Source organism: Thermobia domestica, chromosome 13, assembly GCF_964235325.1.
Source record: "Thermobia domestica chromosome 13, izTheDome1.hap1.1, whole genome shotgun sequence".
Taxonomy (NCBI): domain Eukaryota; kingdom Metazoa; phylum Arthropoda; class Insecta; order Zygentoma; family Lepismatidae; genus Thermobia; species Thermobia domestica.
This window is the reverse complement of record NC_137466.1, coordinates 138,119,631-138,144,310: the sequence shown is the minus strand read 5'-3', so window position 1 is coordinate 138,144,310 and position 24,680 is coordinate 138,119,631. Positions and strand designations below refer to the sequence as shown.

Here is a 24,680-nt window from a genome sequence, read left to right as displayed (position 1 = left end):
AACAGTTTGAAAGAAAACAGAATGCAATTAGGTAGGGCCCCTATTTAATGGTACTATTCAGGTATTTGCGAAGTGGTACGATACCGGAGAAAAACAGAGATCAGTTATAGAGCATAAGCAGAAAGTATCTCGATTGGGAAACACACTTGGTATATTGACAATCTTACACTTACACATATTTAGTATGTGAAAAATACAGGAAACTAAATGGGTAGGTTCGTAGATAAAAGGTTACACTGCTTTTCGATTCAAGTTTAACCACAAAGGTTCCTGAAATCCCAAATATTGTTTTCAGAAAATTTCAGACTCTGGAAAACTAAAAATAAATGTCCAAAATTATTATGCAATTTACCGTCTCTGAGCAGGCATATGAAAGGGTTCATCGCTTTTCGGTTCAAGTTTGATCACAATTTATCACTAAGGTTTCAAATAGTATTTTCAGAAAATATGAAACCAAAGAAACCTGAAAAAAAAAATGCTCAAAATTAAAAAAAAGAATTTGCCTTCTATGGGAGGCGCAGATAAATTGGCCAGTAGATTTCAGACAAGGATACCTCAAAAATTTTCCCAAACAGTGAAACAAACTACTACTTAGATTTATGTCCAATTCGATTCTCACATTCGGAAATGTATCATTACGATAAAATTTTCTAATTTCATACATATGGCCCACATCTTTTCGATTCAAATTTGATCCCAACGTGTTCCTAAGATCCTAAGTAGTACCTTCAGAAAATTTCCAACCGAATCAATCTCAAAAAGACTTCCAAATTCACAACAGAGCCTGGAATTACGACAGACTGTACCGTCTATAGGCGGGGTAGATAAAAAGTCCAACAGTTTTTAGGTTCAAAGTTAATCATGATGTACAGTATTACTGAGATACCAAATAATATTTTCACAAAAATTTAAACTGTGCTAACAAACCATATATATATATATATATATATATATATATATATATATATATATATATATATATATATATATATATATATATGAAATTATAAAAACCTTATCGTAATGGTACATTTTCGAATCTGAGAATCGAATAAAACATAAATTTAAGTAGTAGTTTGTTTCACTGTCGAAAAGAGAAAAAACGACAGTGATAAGGCATTTGAGAAGAGTGGAGCTTCAATGTGATGTACTAGTCAAGGCTATTCGCCAATGGAGTTTGCGTAGAAAGAGAATAATCTTGGAAAGCAGATGGGAATGATGTTCGCAGCCTACCAAGAAGTGTTTACTCTCGTGCAGAAGATAGTTTTCCGCGGGGAAAAAAAAAACAATAAGAAGTGACCAGAATTGAAAATTTACAGTATTGCTAAGTGTGTGCTTAAGACAGGTAAGAGGAATTGTTTAATCGATCTCTTTGTCAGTAGTATTTATATTTAAGTTATTGCATTACCTCCACATTGATTGGAACTTTCATTTTCAATGCATTTTGACTAGAATCACTGTAATTTATATATATAGCTAGATAGATAATTAGATAGATAGTTAAAACATTGTCTTTTATTAAGTAAAACATTACCGGTACTTGCTTGGGTGGACTGCATTTTAGCTTCTCTTTCAGCAAAAAGTACCTGAAACTTTCACAATGAGACGTGGGATCTGAACCACACGAGGTCCCACTGGGAGTCGAATCCCATGTCAAAAGTATGTGAGCTAACCCTATGGTCACGGTTAACATTTTGCCACAATCATTAATAAAAAGGATTTTGATATTATGGAAGGTTTCAGAAAATTCAACTGTGATTGAAGATTGTTAAAAATGTGATGTAAGATTCTGATGTATTTTGATATTAAAGAAAATACGGAGAGGGGAGGACTAGCCATTTCAAACTTTCAGAATTTTCTAGCGTACTTATTTTAATATAAATATTAAGATTTGTCCTAGCAAAATAAAGCTTAAATACTTCACCGGACACAATTAATACTGTCATATGCAATCAATAACTATGCTATGCGTTAGAATTGGACGTCTTATGAATGGTTACTATATTTCCGTCTGTCTGTTGACAGGTATCAGAGCAACAACGTCACAGTATAGTGAGAAGTGGAATCCCTTAATCGTCTTTTTAAATTGAAAATGGTAGAAACAAAATTATTCCAATTTCAGCGTTGAACACCATAGAGCAAAAAAATGTAATAGATTATGATAAGCAGTTTTCTGTAATCGGTTTAGATCCGAACAATAGATATTTTGTCTTTATGCCATTTCTTTACTAAAACCAAAAATGCTAGAAACTAATTATTACTTCTGGTATCAATATTGATTCTCAAAGAGTAAAAAGTAGGGTTATTATAAATGATTAGAGCGATTTCACAGCTCTATAATAACTGTGTTACTGTATATATTGCGATATTTTTTTCACACACACAGAAAAACTCAAAAAGTTTTTGTTAACAATTGCAAATGTTCGGTATGTGTCCCCTTAGTGATTCGACAGACATCAAGCCGAAAATCAAGTTCTTCCCACATTTGGCGCTGCATGTCCCTATCAATGAGTTCAAAAGCATTGTTGATACGGGCTCACAGTTCTGGCAGGTTTGCTGTAGAGGTGGTGTGAACACTGAATCTTTCACATAACTTCAAACAAGAAAACAAAGTTCTACGCATGGGGTTAGATCAGGAGAACGTAGAGGCCATGACATAAAATGCTTTCGCTGCGCCTGTCGCCATTTTCCGTCACTGCTCACTACTGCGCTCTTGTGGGAGAAATCTTAAGTACACTTGCAAGAAACAAAACCTTTTGCGTTTTTCTACGTTACTATTGAGTTTTGCTAGAATATCTCAATTACTAGAGCTACAGTGAATTTATGAAATCGCTTCAATCATTTAAAATAACCCTGTGAAAGAAACTGCGAGGAGTAGCTTTTCAATATGGATTTAGCGTCCCAACAATAAGCTATTTCTCGTCTTCTGACCCTCTGTTCAAACCGAAAGTGATAAAAATATATTGATTCTAGCTTCAACACAGATCATCATAGTAAGAGAACGGTAATATAAAGTAGAAAGTAGGAAGCAGCTTTATTATTTTGATTGAGTATATTTCGAATAGATTCTTTCCGATTTTATTTCTCTATTAGAATCAAAAGTGGGAGAAATGTATTACCATTTCTAGTTTCTGTCTCTGTATCGAGAAATGGCTTTTGATATGAATTCAGCGTTCTACGAATAAATTTCATGTTGCGCTTTGTCTGTCTATTGAAACCGGAAGTGGTATAAATCTGCGGTTTCCGGTTTTAGCACCGACTTGCATAGGGAAGAAATGGCAATAAATAGCGACAAGCTTTTTTATATGAATTCAGTATCGAAAGAATAAGTTCTATCTCTAAATATATGCTTCCGTATAAAGGTTGTGTGATCCGTAATTATAACTGATATCATCGGACCTCCACTACAAGATTAAAAAAGAAGTTCCACCTACAATTTCGCCATCTACAGTTATCAAAAGGAAGTAAACAAAACTCTGCTAAACACTGTTGTCCTAACCGTTTTACAATGACTATGTATGTATGTATGTATGTATAAGCGTTTTCTAAAAGCAGTATCTCATCACAGTTAGCGACACAAAATCAAAGCAATGCGAACCAAAAAATATATTGCATTTTCAAAATACGATACATTTACGAGGGTGGATTGGAAAGTTTGTGACCTGACCTACAAAATAAGAAAATATTTTGATAAGTTATGTTTTATTTTTACACGTAATCCCCTTCGATCGAGATACATTTACGCCATTTCTTCGGTAACGCTTTTATACCACATTTTTTTTAATGATTCCTTGAGCCCTGCAAAATATTCCAGTACAGCACTTTTCACCTCTGCATCCGAAGAAAATCACTGACCTCCCAAAAACTTTTCAGGTTTCTAAACAAGTGAACGTACGAGCGGCCAGATCAGGCGAATAGGGCGGGCGCGGCAAGTTTGAACCCACACGAATGAATTTCTGCCATGGATGCAAGGGACGTGTGAACGCGCGCATTGTCCTGGCGATTTTCTTCATGTCACAAATTTCCATCGCTTCCGCTGACTTACTACCTTATAAACTCCTCACATAAAACAACAGAGAAATGAAATTTTACAGTGACTACCAATGGATATACTATCTACGCAGCTAATGTATGAAAACATAAAATAATTGCTTCCTTCCTAGTTAGGGCCCAAATTTTCCAATCCACCCGAGTATGATCATGATTTATTACCGAAGTGCTACTTTTGCAACAAACACTACAAGAACACACATATATATATATATATATATATATATATATATATATATATATATATATATATATATATATATATATATATATATATATATATATATATATATATATATATATATTATTGTTTGTTATTCCAGACATAATGTTTCTCTTTTCTTATCACATACATACGAACATACGTTCAGTTATAAATATTTACTCTTTAGAAAATCCAACCTTTTCGTTTTAGGTGTATTTCACATCTTCAATAATACAAATCAATCCACTGCGATCTGCACATTATCTTACAGAAGACGTCATAGAATTCACAACAAAGATACTTTGTGTGCATTATATTGCATCTGAAAATTAACTCCCTAATAAAATTTCGAGATGCAAGATACTACATTCCTTTTCGGAAACAATATCTCTAGCTAAAACACGGAACTTCAGCAGTAGGTGCTTATCCTGTTTTCTGGTCTTCTATCTTTCGTAGTTGTTTCAAGCTAGAGAAGAAGTTCATGAATGTTAAATCTAGTTGTTGCAGAATTCTTGGTCCAGAATAATTATCTTTGCTAAGCCCTCTTGCTTTCCATTTTAAATAGAGAAAGAAAGGTAGTCTTTGGTTTAGTACTTCTGGAATAGTGGGAAAAGGATCTGACAAAGAGTAGCATTTGGCTACAATATCAGTAAGGTATTAAACATTTGTATGGGATTAACTTATTGTCTCTTTAGCGTAAAAATTAAGATTCAACTCGTTTACAAAGCTCGATATGAATGAATTCAAAACCAGCCACGAGCTATGACAGTCTACGGGACAACTTTTACTTAAAAAAGAAAAAGGAACACAACTGACATCGCTTTTCTTTGCGTTATTTTTCGTTATCATTATTACTGTTATTTTTCATTATTTCCTATCCACATAAAACAGTAATATATATATATATATATATATATATATATATATATATATATATATATATATATGGGGCGTTTCAAAAAACAACACTGACAGCGTTTGAGATGTGATTCTTGACACCAAGATAAGACAAAAAGTATACACGAACTTGGGTGCACAAATGCTTCCTTTTGGAGTTATAGACTGCCGAAAACACGAAAAATTAAATTTAAAGGTCCATTTGTATTAATACAATCTTACGATTACAACGTCATTATATAATTCAAATATGTAAGGAATTAAGTTTTCAGATGAACGTATAAATGTTCAGTGCTTTGATAGTAATTCAAATAAAATGTTTTAGTAAGAATATGCATTCATTAATATGTTAATTAAGATTATCATCTCAAAAGTAAACAAAGCTTGATAGCATATTATGCATGCATATTATTTTAAATAAAATATTATTCTTTAGAATTTGAACCCTTAGCAATTTGATTGTCACTTTATTCAAATTTCCAAACATTTTATGTATACACAGAAAATATATTCAAATTTCAACGAAAATATAAATAAGCACAAAACTTAATAGTTAATTCGTTTCAAACTTATTTTGAAAATTATCGACAGTACGTATTATTGATACTCTACAAGACCAAAGTACCCTTCGTCTTACTATTATTGTGTTTTCAATTGCAGGCAAGCAAACAAACACCTAATTGTTGGGAAGAACTGGAGTCTAAAACATCCAATATGACATTTCCTGTTATTGTATATGATTGGTCGCCTTATGTGATAGCATTATTTGTGAGTTTGGTTGGAGCAGTTTACTTTTACGTCAGACACAAACTTAATTACTGGGAAAGAAAAGGAGCGCCTTACATCAAACCATCTCTAATATTTGGGAACATGAAAGATGCTGTATTACAACGTAAAACTCTTACATCTCTATTGCGAGATTTTTACAGTGAAATGAAACATCATCGATTTGCAGGTTTATATTTATTCCAAGGACCGTTTCTAGTAATTAATGACCCAGAGCTAATTAAAACCATTACGACCAAAGATTTCAATAATTTTCAAAATCATCAAACATTTTCACATGAGGACTATGATCCCATGCAAGCAAAGAATCTATTTTCTCTAGAAGGATTACGTTGGAGACACATGCGTATGAAACTAGCTCCAACATTCACGTCGGGTAAAATGAAGAAAATGTTTCATCTTGTCTCTGAGTGTGCAGATAATCTTAAAAAATTTCTTGAGAGTCGAGCATTAACAGGTGAGTCAGTGGAAGTTAAAGATTTAATGGGAAGATATACTACAGATACTATAGCTTCTTGTGCTTTTGGAATACAAATAAACTCCGTTGAAGATCCTGACAACGAATTTCGACGAATTGGCAAATCAGTGACAGATTCACCCAATATTATCCGAGGATTAACGCTTGCACTGGCAATATCGTTTCCAAAATTAGCTAAAAAGCTTGGTTATTCGTTCACGCCTCCTAAAGCTGTAGATTTTATGCGACGGGTTATAAAGGAGAATATGGATTATCGTGAAACTAATGACGTTACCAGAAACGATTTTGTTGACCTGTTAATCAAATTGAAGAATGTTGGCTATGTTGAAGATGATGAAGAATCACCTGAAACTGAAAATTATACTCTTAAAAAGGAAGACATTCATATTGGTAAGTATTAGATATGTTATTATTTAATATGTATTGTAAAATTCAATGAGATAGATTGAGTTACTTATACTTGGTTTAGGGATAGTCATTGAGAAAGTAGCATTTTGTGAATCCCAGACGAAAAATTTTACTCTCGAATTTAATTTTACATTTCTAGCTCACATTTTGTAAAGAAATTCGCTTATATTAATGTTGATTGTGTTTTTTTTTTAAATATCAGAACCAAAGTGCGTTATGAAAATGAAAACAAAATATACCCATGCACTTTTATTCATAAATGTGCATAAAACTGGACCTCGAATGATTCACCTAACGACCCACATGCTAGATACATCACGAGAGAGTCGATGCAGTGGAAAGAGACAGATTTTCTATCTCCAAAAGATTGAGTTCCTTTATGACTGTATATTTAGCGTATACCAGGAGACTATGGTTCGATTCCTGACATGAGCTTATTAGTATAAAACTCTAGGACGATGTCTTATAGAGCCCTGTTGCTGAAAGGGACAATAAACTCCAACACAACCAATGAAAAGTCATCAAAAATTTTTGGGTGGTACCATCTGAACGATTGACTATAGCTGCGGTAATTTGAAAGTAAAGGAATCCATTGTATTTTTGAAACTGAAAAAATAGTACTTACTTAATATTACTTTCTGATAAAGTACGAGAGGATTAGCCACGAAACTACATACGAATACTCGGCTCTAAATCTGCAGTTATTCATCCATTTCACTGCAAAATACTTCTCCAGTACCATATAGTCCTGACTTAATTCCAACTTATATTTTTTTTCATTCTGGACGACCGTTCTACACTCTGCAGACTGTTTTACTCTGGGGGACAAAGGTTTCAGACGAACTTGGTTGATTCGAGGAGATTCCAAGTCGATATTGAGCAACCAACAGTATTCTACACTACTGGAACTTAGAAACTCACAGCCATGTTATATACTGTGTTTTGTTGTAGCAGAAAAGTAGGTCCAAAAATAGTACTTTAATTTACCTCTCATAGTTTATTTGAAATTCGTTCTCTAGATATAATAATGAACATCCCCTCTATGTGTTTTGTTTCTAGAGTCTTGTATCCTAATTCTAATCCATTTACCCTACTTTATTTTTTTTAATGTGCTACCTCTTTGATAACCATATCCTAAGGAACTAAATAATCAAAAAGTACAATCCCTATAGGAGTGCAAGGTTGAATAGGAAACTACAATTACAAATAAGTAAGAAAACATTTTGTATTCTGCAAAAATATTCAAGCAATAAAGTTAAGTGAATAAGTTAAAAAATTGGTAAAAAGAAATGTTTTGAAACTAGAAGTGACTGTTTCTTATCTTTGGGAAATTGGATTTACTGGGAATATCTTTAAGTCGAAAATTAGTTAAGATATGAATCTATGGTAGATAAAGCACAAAAACTTTCAGATTCCAACATACATTGCAGTAAAATATTTAACGATAAATTTCGTAATTGTTTAAATTTTAACTCAGATCAGTTCAAAAATGTGAGGACATTAAACTCTCAAACCATAATCATAATTATGTATGAAACAGATATCCTTAAAATAACTGATATAACTGTTACTCAACAGGTTTAACTGTTACTCAAACGTGAGAATAATTAAAAGATTACAACTCCTAAATCTGATTTTAGAAAAGAAATATCCCATCTCGTGGTAAAGTATTCTACAGAACTGAATTCGCTGCCGATTTAGCAACTATTAAGCAATTAAGAAACAAAAATACAGGGTCTTCAAACTTTAATTGAATAAGTAGTTTTATTGATAAATTGTTTTATTTGAAATGAAATTGGAGAACATTAACATTGGGGAAAAACCATTAGGCATTAACAAAATAATGAATTTCATGTGTAAATGGGATTAAAAACTGTTATAGACTGTTAACCTTTGTTTCTATTGTTGACATTATTCCGGTACATCGTAAGCAATCGTATATGAAATGTACTATCATTGTAATTTTAGAAAGGGTATATATATATATATATTGTAAATTTTGTTTCTTTTTGAAACAGGAAGGATACTGACATGATGAGAATCAGTGGAAGGTGTGTTTAACTGGCCGAAGAGCCACCTAATGTTTTACCCTTGCCTCCCAATGAATCAGAGTCGAAATTTCCTTTCTATGTTGAAACATATAGGCTTCACTAATAATATGAGAGCGGACATTGTGAGCTAGTGGTCTACTATGCCACGCTTAATTGCATGCATGGAGAGCATGCCCGCGACCGTTCGGTCTATTTAATGGACGGGTTCCGCAAGAAAGTAATGCACCCCCCCCCCCCGTAGTTGCACAATATACGCTATTATTGCTCGTGCACGAAGTGCACCGTCAAGATTTGTCCCCTAACCTTGACACCTAAGTGTGTTACCCCCATTCTCTGAGGGAGTGGGATACGCCCACTGCGCGGCCAGACCGAAGTCCTGAGTGCCTACCAGTAGACCTACTGGTTGAGGCAGACTGCTAGCGAGTCAGTTCTACCATGCTCTGCAGGCATGGCGCCCGAGCGTTATAAGGCAAGCTCACCTCCTGCCCGTGTTCACCGTTACCCAGATTCCTGGGATTGGCTCCCACAAGCTACCGAATCCCACGGTATGACCACAGCCCGGCAGAGTCCAACCCAATCCGGGGCCCCAGGCAACGCCCGAGGGGGCTTGTTCAATCCCGGCCCTGCCTACCTCTATCGTTCAACTGGCAACCGCCTTGTCGTGTAGAGGTACCACGCACACGTCGAGATACTCCCGTATCTCATCCCGGACCCAATGGTACGTGTTAAGTCACCATTTGAGTTTGGTGCCGGCCCATGTCCCACGGAGCTGCCTCCCTTTAGCAGGATCAGAACCGTTACCCAGATTCCTGGGATTGGCCCCTCCCCCACCTCCGGTTGGTCCTCCCGCAGGCTGGAATCCGACACTCTTCCCCCCCGGTAGGTTCGTCCAATCAATACGGGACTTCCTCTAGTTACGGTAGAGGTACACCGTACATTACCAGAGCCAATGACTGATGTAGACCGTTTGCTCAAGGCAGACATTGTCATTTGGGAGCCGTGTCTCCCCTGGTAGGCCCGCCCAAACAATACGGAGCTACCTATCTTTAACGTGTTTAGGTACCACGTACACTTTGTAGCAAAGCTACCTGTCCGAATCCCAATGGTACGTGTAAGTCACCATTAGAAGGGACACCCACACCCTTCCTTCGGTAGGGTCGTCCAAACAATACGGGACTACCTCTTCTTACGAGAGAGGTGAACCGTACATTACCAGACCCAATGGCTGATGTAGACTGTCTACCTTTAAAGACAAAGGCCATTTGGGAGCGGCGGCTCCTCTGGTAGGGTCGTGGCTCCTGCACCCAGCTCACACTACTGGGACGAAGGAGGGACCCACTTCCTCAGCGCTCCTGAGGTACGAGTATGCGTTAGGATACTAGGTATCCCATCCCGGACTCAAGAGAACGCATTACACTCTCTTTGAGGGCAGTACCTACATCATCCTCCCGGTAGGGTGTTGGATCCGCCCACCCAGGGCACACCAACTACCCACTCTTTTTTAGCGTGTTGGGGTACCACGCAGCCTTATCTCCCGGACCCAAGGGCACGGCTTAGTTGCCCATTTCGGGGGATACCCAAGGGCTCACCCCCGCCGGTAGGTGCGGCAGCCAAAGCTACCTACCCCACTGAGGACGTGATGGGGTCACACGTACTCTCTCAGATCCAATGGCACGAGTTAGTCGCCCATTTCAGAGGATGCCCCCCGAAGGCTCACCTCTGCCGGTAGGTTGTTGATACCGCGTGCTAACCCACTACCATATGGCAGTTAAAGTACCAGTAGTGGGTCCGGGCACCAGTGCCACCCTATCTTCCCCTCCGGGTTCACCGCACCACCACAAGGCGTGTGACCCGGCATACCAAAGAGGGGGTCCCTCCCCCTTTCTCAGCACGGGCTTGGGACCGGCCACGGCGGGGTTAAATGAGAGCGGACAGGCCAGACTTACATGGTTGTCCAGCAGAGGTGACTTTGGTCAAATACCTCCAACTTCTTTTGAAAGCATGATAGTATACAATAAGCCATGGCTCTCATTCTCATGAAGCATAAGGCAACGTTCAGAATCACATGCAAGGAGAGGGCGCTAAGAATTCCCTGAGTCATGAACTAGGTTGTCATTTCGTACTGACTATTGTTAATACATCTAATTCAAGATTTCTTTCATCAGAAGCAAGATTCTAATAGTTGAAAGAAGAGTCACTGAAGACCAACTGAGACATCATCTGGTTAAAAGAAGTATATAGAGAAGGAGAATAACAATCGAATTGAAGAGTGACGCCAACTCTATTGCACTAAAAAAAAAAAAAAAAAAACCCTTTTAGAAACAGCTGGACACTGTACACATTACCGTCACTCGTTGAACACCTCCAGATGACACATATTCACCTCTTGTAGATATTGTGTTGTCCGAGTATGTCTCAGATATATGTGTGATATCACTGTTTTCGAACTGTTTGACGAGAAGAAGTATTTTAAATATTTCATACTAGATACTGTTTCCGGAGAATAAACACTTTTGAACACGCAAAGCACACTTTATAAACACATACTTGATATATTTCCCTCTCAACATCTATACTAAAGGTATTTAAATGCTTTTTTATGTTTTACAGTGTACATAGTGTCAGAACGTAGCAAGGCCGACCATATTGGATTTCTCACAATCGAAAAACTGAAAAACGAAAACAAATCGTATATACAGCTTTTTATAACACAGATATGTTATTAAATCTAGATCATCATACTCACACTACATACTCGCACTCTCAAATAGCTAATACTTGTGATGGGAGCTAATTCTTGCTATAATCGAGTTTTTCAACATCGTACAGGGTGTCCGAGAAGTCCTTCCCTGATTACAGAAATTGATTACTCAGGCTAGAAATAAGATAGAAATATGAAACTGGTGTTGAATTGTTTACAAACTATAAAAGTTTTTGTCTGTGTTAGGTTTGTTCTGTTTTACCAAGTCTCAATTTTGTTTGTTTTAGGTTTGTAGTACGTAAGTAAGAAGCCCAAGAAGCCATACCAACCAACCAGGAGAAGGCACAGTGTGTCCTGTGGTACCATGAGATACGATCACCAACCACGGTGCAGGGACAGTTCCAGACAACATTTGGGAGGACTCCACCTGATGTCAAGAGCATTAAACCCTGGTATGAGAAGTTCAAGAACACAGGGTCGGTTGCTGACCTTCCGAGGTCTGGTCGACCAAGAACCTCAGCAGACACGGTGGAGGCTGTGCGGCAGTCTTTTCTGAGAAGTCCTAAGAAATCGGTGCGCAGGGCCTCACGTGAATTACAAATGCCAAAAAGCTCTATCCATGACATTTTACACAAACGTTTATTGTTTCGTGCTTACAAAGTGCAACTCGTTCAGGACAGAAGCAACTACGCATGTTAGTTCACATGCGATTATAATTATTCTACAACATGCAAGAAGAAAGTGAATCCACCTAAGTATAGTTTTAATTTAGAATTTTGCTGAGTTCTGTCAACCTAAATTGACAAATACCTAAAAAAAAAAAATGTAAGAATAAGTTTAGTGCAAATTACAGATTATTGTATATTCACTTTCACAATTATAAATTTTATTAAAGTTTAAAATGCAACATGCATATACTTTAATTTTTTTTAATGTTTCAGATTTAACATTCGACGATCTGGTTGCACAAGCATTTATCTTCTTCACTGCTGGATTCGAAACGTCGTCTACACTTCTGAGTTTTGTTCTATACGAATTGGCTATAAACCCTGACATTCAGAAGCGTTTGCACGAAGAAATCGATAATGTTTTGGAAAAAACTGATGGTCAACTCACATACCAAGGAGTGGTACAGGAAATGGAATACTTAAATAAAGTTATCTGTGGTAAGTTGAATGCGATGCAAGGTACGTCACGTACATGGAGGATAAAACTCACACTGTACGCCTTTGATGCGATAGGTTTCTAATTCGATCCCAATTAATTTGTAGTGAACAACATTGCGCTTGAAATCTTCCTGTTTCCTCACACTATCTTTATTACATCAACTTAAGGTATATACTAGCAATCATTCTCACATTATATTTGTTCCCATTTGCGTTACTAATTTCATCGTTACCTTATCTTCACTTCACCTATTTGTGTTCTCAATAACTTTATTTCTCGCATTATTTTTATTCTACGAATTTGTGTGTTGTCTATCATTTTCATTCTCACATTATTTGTATTTTCTCAATTTGTGTGTTATCAGTTATTGTCTTTCTCACGTCATCTTTATAACACCAATCTTTATTTTCCCAATGCATATGCTACTAATCATTTTCATTCTCATTATCTTTATTTCATCAATTTGTGTGTTATTAATCATTCTCATTTCTCTAATTATCTATATTCCACCAATTTGTGTCAAATCATTTTTAATTATTCACCTTCTTTAACTTGGAGGGTATGACCGCAATACACTAAACTAAATAAAATCAGTAATTTTACTTTATATCAATACCCTTCAAATAATTGTCAATGTCTTAATATTTCATTATTAATAATGGTACGATTTTCATATATTTTTATCCTGAGAAGTCTTGTAATTCCATTTGGTGAAGAAATAGTACAAACTTGCTATTATATTATCATCCAACTTAAATATACTAACTTAGGAAAAAATGAGTTATTTTAATTTATAATGTGCTCGTGGTGAGCAACTAGGAATTATTTGTAAACAATTAGAAATTTAAATTAAAAACGATTTTAAACTACAGTGTACAGAGAACCGCAGGTGTAGATGAAACTAGTACTAGTCATAAATGAATATATTGATTTGTGGTCCACCCAGGCTCGAATTTTGCAATTGGTATTCCAATCTACTAAAGTACTTCTTTGTAGTATCGTTGAATATTTCTTACCCCAAAAGAAAGTACTTTTCAAAACGTACGATACAAAAATTAGAATATGAATAATTACCTCAAAAAGTTAATAATCAGCTAAGCATAAATATGCTATTTCATTCAATTATTTTTAAACATGTAGCATTTATATTGAACGTTTCCTGTAACAAATTAACTAATGAGGACGAATGTATCGAAGGAGCTGCTGCCAGTAATGTTTAATCGGAAATGTATTCCAGGTTCCAATTCTGAGAGATGCAGATTCATTTTTTTTAATGTACTAACTTTTATTTTATAAACATTTTTATTTAGTCTCTTACATACTAGCATATGTGATATTGCTTCCTCCACCCTCTTTTATTGATCTGTACATATTATTTCCCAGTTTTTGAGAGATATACTGCATTAAACAGTATAACGTTTTAGTCACCTACGACAATATCAACTGGGGACACGGTGGTTTAGTAGTAGAACGCTTATCTTTGGTGCTAGAGGCCACTGATTCGATCCTACTCCAAGTGAGTTCGCGATTAACAATACCATTTCCGTGTTTTTTCTCGGTGTTCTCCGTTTCGTCTCACATTTTCATTTCACCATTGTTTTATTATGATTCAATTTCATTAATTATCCGTTCCCTTTGGGCTAAAGAGCATAAACGTTGGACTTAAAAATAGAAATTTCATTTCAGCAATAACAACATTCACTGTAAAACTGTCAAATCAAGATAAATAAACGTGCTTAACATTTGGTGGTTCTTTCATGAAGTGTATTGTTTCAAACCAACTTGATTTTGCCACTTAATTTTAAAATGTGTTCCTCAAGATCACAAAAGAACATTCAATCATTACTGAAATTATGGTAATTATTTTTTTATATATACAGAAACATCCTTTTTGTTAAATAATAATTTCTAAACTCTATTTTTATTAGAGACTCTTCGAAAATATCCTCCAGTTGGAACTACTGACAGAGTGTGTTTGAAGCCATACAAAATACCAGGCTCAGATTTCACAATAGATGTTGGAACAATAGTACACATCCCTATTATTGGAATCCATTACGATTCGAGATATTATCCAGATCCAGAGAAATTTGACCCGGAAAGATTCAATGAGGAAAATAAAATGAAGAGGCCCGCTTATACCTACCTGCCATTTGGAGAAGGTCCCAGGATGTGTATTGGTAAGTATATCTCTTGGAGTACTTTTTGAGATTAACACAATCTATAACATACATGAATATGTTAGAAGATTGTACTGTATAGAAACTTCAAAGCTGATGAAACAAGTATTCAAATATACACAAATTGTAAGAATTCTTTGGTCTCTATTTACATTTGTCATGATTCTAAGATTTCAGATGTCTTTAAATTTGATGTTCTGTTTGTTATCTTTTTGTGACTACAACTCCGTAAATGTCAAAGAAACTTGGTGCCTCATTTGGTGAGTAATCAAATTAACCATAATTGTATTAACCAGTGTTATATAGAGAGGGTGGCATTTTTGAACTGAAACATGCAGTTGGAGGAAAACTATGCTGAAAATTTAAGTAGTGTTTTTTCTTACATAAACAATGTAATATGCAGCATTTTATTCCGATATTGAATTGAAATGTTACCAGGAGGCTAAACAAGCATGGCAAAAGCCACACATACGTTTGATGCAAAAAAGGGCGTAAACTTGCTTACGCCCTAATTATATCAAACTCCTCAATTCATCTCTTGCTGTCGACTAATTTCAGTTCCAAAAGAATGAAGATTTCTTTCGAACACACGTTTTTTAAGAGTAAATTTGCCCCTCCTTTTTTGACCAATTTCAATTCAAAGAAATTATGGTGATTGCAAAATCTGACTACAATTTCTGTCATATCAGACAATAATCAAATATTTTTACGAAACATACGTAATTCTTTTATCATATTATACTGAGTGAATTTACATTATCCTTCAGCCTTTACAATCTCAAGCAATTGGAATAATAAGGAAGCCCTAAAGAAAACTGCACCAAAGTTTTATTGGAAAATAATATTAACGTATTGTGCGTTTTAGCGATCAAGTAACTGCACCAAAGTTATATTGGAAAATAATATTAACGTATTGTGCGTTTGTGGTTGGTGCATAATCTTGTAACTGAAAAAGAAAGTGTATGAGTGAAATTTGAACATAGGCTAGATTTTTCACAGTGATAGGCAAATATTTTTAAAAGAGGACTTATGAAAAAAGAAAATATCTTTACGTGGGCCAATATAATTTATTAAAAACAACAATCGTACATTTTACAAAATTCTTGTAATATTAAACGTTATTGATAATTGAAAGACTTTGAAGAGGAATTTAATAACTGAAAACGTGAATATATCACTGTGAACTTTTCACGTCCTGATCGAACTAGAATGACCTGATGTTATGGCGTGAAGTTAAACACGTTAGGTTAGGAATCATATCGATAGCCAGATAGAAGCTTTCAGGAAGTCGCTTCTCATCTGCAGGGTGTAGTTTGCCAATCACTGATTTATACCCTGTCCCACCTTTTTTAACTATTTATTCTTGACAAATTTCATTTCCCAACAATAAGCTTAGGATAGGAGAAATTTCTTGAAAATCGGATGCGTTATGCACGTTATCCTAGTTCAGAAAGACAAGTGCATAAATGTATTGAAGTCAAATGATAGAGATTCACTGCCACTTGTGCTAAGAATTGTCATTCACTGAGAATGAAAGATGTTATTCTATACAATCCTACTGTTCTATACAGAAATATGCATTTGTTTGTTGCCATCACTACATGACTGAATGTGTTGTTCAAAGGATTGAATATTGTTGTAGAAATTGGATGGATAATTTGCCTTAAATTGTAGAATAATAAAGGCATGACGCTAGATGTAAAGTATGTATTTGCTAATTATATATATGAATTACTGTTAATTAACTTGCAAATATCTAATAACAGTGTCAGTTTATTCATCCCCAGTAACTTATTTGTAAGCTAGAATTATATTCCCACTCATCTCCTCGAGGATTTTGTACCGTACCCTGGATGAGAAGTTAAAAGAGGATCTTATAAACAAATAAGCGAAAACATATGACAAAAATATTCTCCAGGACTCCAGAGAACTGAGAAACAGATCTTTTCTGAGCTTAAACCTCAATATTGGAGTTCGAAAATGCAGAGCAAGACTGCACTTTCATTATTGATCAATGTGTAACACCATCAGGCATAATTGCTAAATAACCTGTCACACATCGCCCATTTATAGCCAAATTGCTTCGTAGGTTTTGTGTTTGCTTATATTTAAATTAGTTTTGCGTTGGAGGTACTAGGATTGAACAAAATTCGAAGTGGATACATAAAATGTTTGGTGTACTAGAGAAACCTACAGGTTACAAAGAGAAAATTAACATTAAAATTTTAATGCAGGTAATAGATGAACATTATTTTTTTTAAATATGGAGAACAGTTTTTCGCTAGACATCATTAAATTTAAATACCATTTATACACGTATGTATACTATTTGGAAATATAAACCAAGATGGGGGAATTCTACTATACTTTAACATACAGAAAATTTGTGTTAGTATATAAGTGCGCAAATTATATATACGAAGTATAATATAAATAAATAATTTTCTTTCATGCCTAATTCAGCTGAAAAGCGATTAGTATTGAATTTTAGATGTGTTAATACTGAAAGTTTAGATCAGATCGGGAACTAAATTATGCACCTGCCGGAAAGAAGGTAACCCAATATAATATTAAGACATCACGTATAAATACTACACTTGTGTGAGTCAAAATTTATTCTGAATTTTATCTTTCTCTCTTTCTTTTTTTCTTTTTTTGACAAATAAAATTTTCATCTCAGACGGAGAACTATAGTCCTCACACATATCACAACAGGCCGGTAGCCAGCCCAAAAATGTAGGGGGGGGGGCGGTAGAAGTTAGGGGGGCCCCGATCGAACCGTATTATATTTCATCACCTTATTATAGTTCATTTGCAAGCCTATCGTGAAAATTTTAGGGAGGGCCGTAAAAATTTAGGGGCGGCCCCCTAGACCCCCTTGGATACCCCCCTTGGGATTGTGTCACAATAAAAAAGAAGACTAGAATAAACACCGAACAAACAAATATTAATTACTTTAGTAAAAATTCTCATCAACAAAGAAGGTAATGTTTTGAAATCTACTTCTAAAAGATAAAGCCTAACTGGGAATATCTACTGACTTATTATGCCAAGATTATTGCTGATTCTCCTTATTCAAAATATAACATAGAAAGTATTTAATTAAAGTGGAAAAAATATTTTGAACATAATTCTTGACTAGTTTGTTAGCAAATAATTTGTGTGTTTATTTTTCTTTTCAGGCAACCGGTTTGCTTTAATGCAATCGAAATTAGGACTTGTATCTATTCTGTCCAGTTACGAAGTTCAACCTTGTGAGAAGACACGTATTCCTTTTAAGTATGATCCTAAATATATCTTCCCTGTTGGAAAAGGGGGAACATGGTTGCGATTTGTAAAGCGTGAAAAATAGTAGGAAAGGTTTTGTTTTAAGGGAAAGCAATTTTAAACATTCTTAATTTATTTCAGTGAAAAATACGGAATTGACTGTGATATTTTACAGTACTCTTTAAGAAAACAGCATTTTACATGTGTCTTTTATGTGCGTAATTCTGTGATGTTTCCTAAACAGCCTAGAATGGTTTCTCAGCATTTTATATAAAAGAAAGGAAAAGAAAAATGTCGAAATCTTTGCATTAACAATACTTGTACAAGTATATTCATTGAAATATCAATATTTCTGTATGAAATTTACATTACAGCTGCAAAGGTTTGTACAAAGTGTAACTGTATATAAAATAAATAATTTTTATAGTATTTTATTGCTTAAGAAAATTGAAGATTAATCACCTTAAAATCTAAACATGGCCGTTTAATTTACTATTTTAGAAAAGGAACTATTTGTTTCCTCCCAATCCGTTCAAAATACATACTACAGTCATTGTATTCTCTTGTAATTTTCCTGCTGCGAAGAAAGATATCTGTTGCCACGCCCGTAGCCAGGGAGATGCTAAAGGGAGCATCTCTAAATTATTTTTTGTCCCCTCTAAAAATAACGCTAAAGAGAATTTTCAAACTGACTTAAAATCAACAAAATTTTTGAAATTATATTTACCAAATTAAATTCAACTTTGCGAATTCTATTCATTTATGTGTAAAATTATGTTTCTTGTTAGATGCAACAAACATCTATTGCCTTTGCCCATTTCAAGAATTTCAAACCGTATCCTGTTACTGCAACCATGACAAGCATCCAAGGATACCAAGTGCACTTTCAAATAGTAGAATCATAGTCCACAACGTTAGTTGTGAATATTAATAGACTGTAGTGTCTCGCTTATTTTGGAAGGTAGAAAATGGAGTGCAAAACTTGAATAAAACATATACTTCTTGTATTGATATAATCTAAAATTGCTGGAATATAATTTTGTTCTGTTTAAAAAATAAATACTTCAATTTTAATTATTAATATGAAACAAAGTACCTAGCAAAGAGCTTGTATTGAGCACACAAAAATGAAACAAAAATTTACAGTTTCGGTAATTCAAAAATAAAATACAGATTCTGTAAATCTATATTATAAAATCGAAAGTGAATATGTTTGTGACTCTTAATCTCTTAACCCGACCGATTTCGTTCAAATTTTCAACATAGATGAAGTTCGAACATGAGATGATTTTTGTTATATCACTTTGACGATGTAACTTAAAGGAGAGGTAAGACATTTACAAATGATCGAAAATGACCGATAGTAGTATCGAATCTATAGTTTTTGAGGTCGCTGAGATGAACAGTGACACTTCTGATGCCATTTAAATCCAAATTCAGCCCCGCAAAAATTGTGGGAGGGGATTGGGATATATATATATATATATATATATATATATAATTGTTATTATTATATCATTTATTATTCATATTGAATTCTTAGTGTCTGTGAATATTGTGATATTCGATAACATTATCATGACCATCTTGTCACAGAAAGTATATCCGTCTCTTATCTCTTATACTTTATGTCACAGATACAACAGCTTAATGATAACATTTATCTTAGTTTTTATTTAGACTTTACATAATTAGAATTTTGTTTTGAAAGTGATTTAACACAATGTTGCCAACTGAAAGGGAATTTTCTTTCTGAAGGAGATAAAAAAAATGGAAATTCTAATTTTACGTCCCACATTTGTACCCGATAGCGTAAAAGAGATGGATTATGGATTAAAGTGAATGATTATGGAAGATTTAATAAAATGAAAATCTGGGAGGAAGTGTAAAAGCCCGAACCTCCTTCCCCGATACGATGTTGCCCTCCACCAGCACGATTAATCCAGGTGCTCCTTGTATCAGAGGTGGGTACTCTACAATCGAATTTCGTACAAGCCGTTAACGTTTAAATTTTGATCCACAACCCACTAATCGATTCGGGGGCACGGTGTATCAGTGGTAGATCGCTTACCACTGGTGAGTGAGGTTTGGGGTTCGATCTCCGGTCAACCAATTTTGTGGTGGGCAACATCGTGTCCTTGGGTTTTCTCAGAACACTTCCTTTGCCTCCCGCTTTATCATTCCACTGATTCTCTTATCATCATTCACTTGCTTTATTCATCGTCGCCCTTAGCCTAAAGAGCATAATTGTGGGACGTTAAACCGAAATATTTCATTTCATTTCATTTCCCAGTAATCGATTATCTGTGGGAACTCATGTGGTTCAGATCCCACGTATGCTTCTCCTAAGACATAACTTTGCTGCTGAAATAAACGCTAAACTATAATTCAATCAACCAATCGACTCCATTTTTCATAACCTTGATATTACACAAAACAAAAATTAGTTTAAATATATTAGACTGGTAGGCATTTAGCAGAATCTGAAAAGAAAACCAATAAGATGTTAAGAAACTTGAGGAAGGGCTGTGAAGAATATAGGATAAAAATAAAGGCCATGATAATTGGAACGAAACTGTCGGTGTGAAATGTGAAAGTATGAAAGAATAGAATAGGTGGCTAGTTTTTGATAGAAGGGTTATACGAAGTGCGAATATGAAATAGAACCAAGGATACGAATCACAAAGAAGCCTTTACAAGGAAGAAAAACCTATTTTGGGAAAAAAAATATAAAATGTTACATATGGAGTATTGTAGTACATAGCGCAGAAATATCGAAAATATGGTCATTACGCAAAAGTGATTTGAAAGAAAGAAAAAAAAAAAACGACAGAAAGATTTCAAAACCTGCATATCGAGAAGAATAAAGAAAATTAGCTTTGTCGAGCGGAAATCGAATGAGACGGTGTTAAACATTGGGGTGATGAGAAAATAATAATTTTAGATATTATTGAAAAGAAGAAGAGAAATCTGTTAGAATATTATTAAAGAAGGAACTGTATCATGAGGGAGGTGCTAGAAGGTATGGAGGCAGGAAATAAAGGGAGGAGGCGAACGAGATTATAATTAATGGACAGTATGAAAACAGAAAAGCCACACGTGGAGACGAAGAGGTTAGCGGAAGACCGTGAACCATGAAAGCTTCTCAGTGACCTGCCAGTAATGATGGAGTACCTATGATGATGATGATGATTAGACAACTAAGAGCCGTACTCATGAGGTTTTAATACATTGACATGTGTCCATTTTATGATTGACAATATATTCGTCATACTAAAATACTTTTAATGGGTTTTATTGCTTCGTTGTGATCTTAATCTTTGATAAGATTAATAAGACCAGTGACTGTGTCAGCAAATATCTTTTATTGTATTAATGATGACATTTTAAAAATAATCTTATCAGTTTACGATTTTATCCGTTTATTTGTTTACAATACGATACATGCTGTAGCAACGTATTATTTTTGATATTGAAATTAAAACAATATTAAATTTTGAGATTGGAATAAATTAAATAAAATGTTTAGCCTTATATTATGCTACCCTGAGGCTAAAACAGACAGATGATTAATAATTGTGATGATTATGAAATAATTTTGATGTAATGGAAATGTGGGACGAAATGAGAGTGGAATGAGATCATAAGAGAGACTCCTCGCATCAGAAGTGAGCGCTCTGCAACGTTTCTAATTTTTCCTTAAAAAGTTATTTTTAGAAATCTAATTGTAGTTATTATGACTACCAAATTCAGGACACAAACACAGAAATATCGAGGACAGCGGCGCTAATCTGTCTTCAACATTGGGAGGGAGGGGTGACGGGTAAGACCATTTCCATAATCTTTCTTTTTCTTTCTTTCTTTCTTTTTTTTTTAAGCGATGTTGAAAATATTTATGAAGTTGAAAAACAATGGTGTAGAGGATCAGGGGAGCAGAGTTGTGTTCAACATCGGGAGGCGGGCAGATTTGAGGCTTATTCTGGGAGGGGGAGATAACATTTAACGGTAGATGAATCTGATTTCTGAGGTAAACTGGTTCTATGTTATATATCAGGCGACGTAGATGAAGTAGTGATATACTACAAACCAGCGCCGTGAACACATTCTGAAATCTGAATACATGCAGGTTTATAATTAGAAAGCTTCTACTTAAGCAAATATATATATATATATATATATAATAAAAATTAAAAAAAATAAATCGGATTATTGCGAGGGACAGTCCCCGCAGTTCCAAGATTGGGTGGACATGTCTCCTTCATTCCCCCCTCCCCCGAGATTTGCGCCAATGATCGAGGACAATTAAATACTCCGCAGAATTTGGGCCTCGTGATCCGATAGCGGACGGCCGAGACCACTCGGCTCTTGCTATTGCCGCTGCTAAATTTAGATAATACAGTGCACTTGATGAAAAGGAAAAAGAAAATTAAAATCGACTCATAAAAATGCATTGATACCGGTAAAAATTGAATGTAGAAAACTTGTTTTCTTATTTGTAAAAGTTGTGTAAAGTAAAGGCGGGGAAAAATCGAAATCAAGATTTATGCGTTTCATAGTCTTTACCAACTAAAAAGAAGATTTTTACAATGTTCACTCGTCTGTTCATTCTGACATGCACTCGCCTAGAGGCCATACTTCTTAATTTATGAGTATCTGAACCATATTTTAAACTTAACATTTTTATAAGATTCTTCAGGGGAGTCGAATATTCTTCCTACCGTCTAAAAAATGAGAGTGTTTACTGAATAGTGAAAATTAAATAACAAAGTAAGTTTCTCCTAAGTGTATATTTATTTGCTTATTTATTTTCATAAATTTAATTAGCAACCTTATAATATAGTGTATTTTTAAATCTTTTCTCTGGGGAGGATCTAGAATGGATAATTTACTCTTAAGACAGTTAGTTCTTTTTGCACAATTTCCTCAAAAACGACTTTCTCAATTTTGCTTATAAAGTAATCCTATAATACAGCATAAATCATTTTGCAGGAGAAATTTCACAAGAAGTAATGTAGTCTCTTTAAAACCCGTTTAGTTGATTTTGTTTATATTTCATAAATAAAAGTTTTTTCAACCCTACAATACAGCATAAAATCATTTTACACGTAAAAGTTCAAGATGTAGTTTCTTCTTGGGGATGAATTTTTAGGCAATGGGTCAATGAGTGAAAAACTCCCTCCTTTAGGTGGCAATTGTCAATTTGCCAGAGAGAATGATTAGCAGGGGAAGAAAATATCTGTTGGCAAACACGAAAGTACATCGTTTGGCAAATAGGCTATATGACGTTATCAAAATGATATTGTTCTTACCAAAACGAGACGAAATTGGAAACTTTGTCACGAAGTTTGTCGTACCGATGCAACTTTCTTTTTTTCTTTTTTTCTTTTTTTATATATATACATAGATTTTCCAAGTCAAGGAACCAAACAACCCCCATTAGAATGCTTTAGCACTTATATGCCCCTACGGTATAAACAGCGGAAAACTCGAAGTGAAAATTGGAATTCGCTGTTAAACTTGTCACTAAATTCACCGAATCGCGTGAACTTTGTTCAAACATAAGTTTTTGAAACAAAGAAATCCATTAGTCACTATCAGAATGGTTTACCACTCAAGTGGAGCTGCATAATTACCTTATCACGTCATCAGCTGTAAACACTTCGTAAAAAGTCTACCATGGAGCTTGGCACGAAATTCACCGAGTTTCACTTTTTTTTTCAATCTTCGACTTTCGAGGCCAAAACTTTCAGAGGTCAGAAGTAGACTGATGTAGCACGTACCTGGCAGTAGATAGAGTTGGGCTCTATAATGTCATCAGGTGCTCATTCTTTGTGTATTTAATATATATGGCGATGAAAACGTTTTGAACAACGGGCTCACCGCCTATATGTTTCAAAAAAAGAAAAATGTATATGTCTTTTTCAATGAGTTTTTATTACTTAGTAGCATTAGCTGTGAATTTTTCTTTGGAGCATTATTTTGATGTTCCAGGTCTTTGAAAACAATGACATGCCTACTAATTAAGGTCTTTGTTTTGCAGAATAATGTGAACTCAAACAAAGGGTAAAAGTGAGGGGGAACGCCGGAGGATGCCGTTTCCCCACTCCAAAAATATTTATGGCGTCCCTCCACTTCCTAAAAAATTAAAATAGGCAAAGATAGGCACAGGCGGACGGCGTGACGTCATGCGTCCCCCTATCTTTTCAGATCTGCTTTTAACCCTGAGAAATTTATTACATATTATGGCTGAAAGAAAGCGTATTATAGCGTAACCTGAATATATTTTCTTCCATCAGTACTAAAATGTCACGTATAACTCATTATGTACGAAATCGCAATAACAAAACCATCAGAAACGTAAGTGAAATCAGATTCAGAAAAAAATCCGATGTAGCTGCTTCACTTGAAAGCAGCGTTCAAACACCGGTTAGTTTATTTAACATTTGTGAAAAGATTCCGAAACATTTCGGTCGTTCACTATATTCGTATC

At 34.9% G+C, this 24,680-nt stretch overlaps 1 protein-coding gene across 1 annotated transcript; it reads left to right on the top strand.

The window, feature by feature from the left end:
- Positions 1–1,148: 1,148 nt before the first annotated feature.
- Positions 1,149–18,619, top strand: LOC145668570 (cytochrome P450 6k1-like). The gene is made up of 5 exons (XM_081736568.1): positions 1,149–1,345; positions 5,813–6,806; positions 12,518–12,742; positions 14,672–14,923; positions 18,106–18,619. The coding sequence occupies exons 2-5, from the start codon at positions 5,867–5,869 to the stop codon at positions 18,273–18,275; spliced, it is 1,587 nt and encodes a 528-aa protein (XP_081592694.1). The 5' UTR covers positions 1,149–1,345; positions 5,813–5,866; the 3' UTR covers positions 18,276–18,619.
- The last annotated feature ends 6,061 nt before the right edge of the window (positions 18,620–24,680 follow it).